Source organism: Octopus bimaculoides, chromosome 26, assembly GCF_001194135.2.
Source record: "Octopus bimaculoides isolate UCB-OBI-ISO-001 chromosome 26, ASM119413v2, whole genome shotgun sequence".
NCBI lineage: Eukaryota > Metazoa > Mollusca > Cephalopoda > Octopoda > Octopodidae > Octopus > Octopus bimaculoides.
In genome coordinates, this window is record NC_069006.1 from 7,553,199 (window position 1) to 7,554,835 (window position 1,637).

The 1,637-nt window shown below is 43.7% G+C and overlaps 1 protein-coding gene across 1 annotated transcript in view; it reads right to left on the minus strand.

The window, feature by feature from the left end:
- The window catches only part of LOC106878628 (uncharacterized), a 31,779-nt gene that overhangs the window by 7,988 nt on the left and 22,154 nt on the right, over positions 1–1,637 (minus strand). The window contains exon 5 of the mRNA XM_014927906.2: positions 667–798. Within this exon, the coding sequence (XP_014783392.1) occupies positions 667–798 (132 nt within the window). The remainder of the gene's footprint in view (positions 1–666; positions 799–1,637) is intronic.

Below are 1,637 nucleotides of genomic sequence, written 5' to 3' on the forward strand. Positions count from 1 at the left end.
TGTGTGTGTGTGTGTGTGTGTGTGTGTGTGTGTGTGTGTGTGTGTGTGTGTGTGTGTGTGTGTGTACAGCATTCTGTATATCCTTTTTGACGTGGATATGCTATCGAAAGTCACTAAACTGCAGTGTTTCTCTTGAAAACTCTTCTAGTATGGACTTACTGGGACAATGAAGTACAGATGTATATCAATGGTAGGCGAAAAGCAACCACCAGTGGAATATTAGGATTTCTGTGTGTTTGCGCATCGTCAGTAGCAAGTATTTTCTGTCAACTGCATGTTTGGACAAATCTAGTCTCTACTGATATGCGAAAACAGTGATTAGCAAATTATTCTAGTCGCAATTAGCTGACTGACTGACTGACTGACTGGCTGACTGACTGGCTGGCTGGCTGGCTGGCTGGCTGGCTGGGGACAAGCTCGGTATTAGTGACGGAAACAATAGAAGCATGTGGTTCATGATAGTGGTGTTGGAGGTGGTGGTGGTGCTGGTGGTGGCGACGGTGGTGGCAGTGGACGTGAGGATGGTGGTGGTGGTTATGGTGGTGTTGGCGTTGGTTGTAGAGGTGGTGTTTATTGTTGTGGGGATGATTACAGTGGTGGTCGTAGTTTCCGTGGTGCATACACACTGAAAAAAATCCCAACAAAACTAAAGTTCAGTTTCCTTACCGTACTATCAGCGTCCCCAATGAATCCATCGAAGTAAACGCCAGTTGCCTCCCTTGTTGCCAGAGACAAAATATGCTCTGTCGTAGCTGTTCTCTGTGCCTCCGATAATAACTGGTACGCTTCCTCCAAAGCCTGTCGTGAACAAAGAGAGAAGAAAAATTCATAAACGACAAGAAACTGCATGTCCGCAGAATAATAATAACCATTTTTACTACAGGCACAAGGAACGACATTTTGCGGGAAGGGCTAGTCGATTACATTGACGCCAGTGCGTGACTGGTACTTATTTTATCGATCTCGAAAGGATGAAAGACAAAGTGGATCTCGGAGGAATTTGAACAAGAACCTAAAGACGCGGTGAAATGCCAATCAGCATTTTTCCCCAGCGTACTAACGATTCTGCCAGCTTGCTGTCTTCGGGCTGCAGCAAATATTCTGCTCAATACCACCGATTTGCTTGTCAGTTGTTTGACCTTAACCAGTTGAGCATGTCCCTTGGTGGCTGACGATATGTGCAGCTCTGATCACTAGCAGAAGTAGCGGGGGAATATCATAGCCATGTGTTGAGGGGAATTCTTTGGGGTTTGAGTAATTCACCTTTGGAAACGTGGGTGTTTTGTTCAACATCTTCAAACAACCCTTATTCAGGAACCGTTTTAGCGGGATGGGCCACTCAACCTGAAGAAAATTCTAACTGAGCCCCACCTGCAAGGTCATACGCTGTTTATCTTGATATGGGATCACCGTGTCGCGTACATATTGTTGTGAATTGTTGTGATGCATGTGCCTGGTGTACCCTTATCAGACGGGTAGTCATGATGGGTATACTGGGTTTTGTATATTTTACCCCAGTGTCACTTTGATAGCATGCACTACTCTATCACTCAATAATAATAATAATAATAATAATAATAATAATAATAATAATAATAATAATAATGAATGAATGAATGAATGAATGAAGCTAGAAC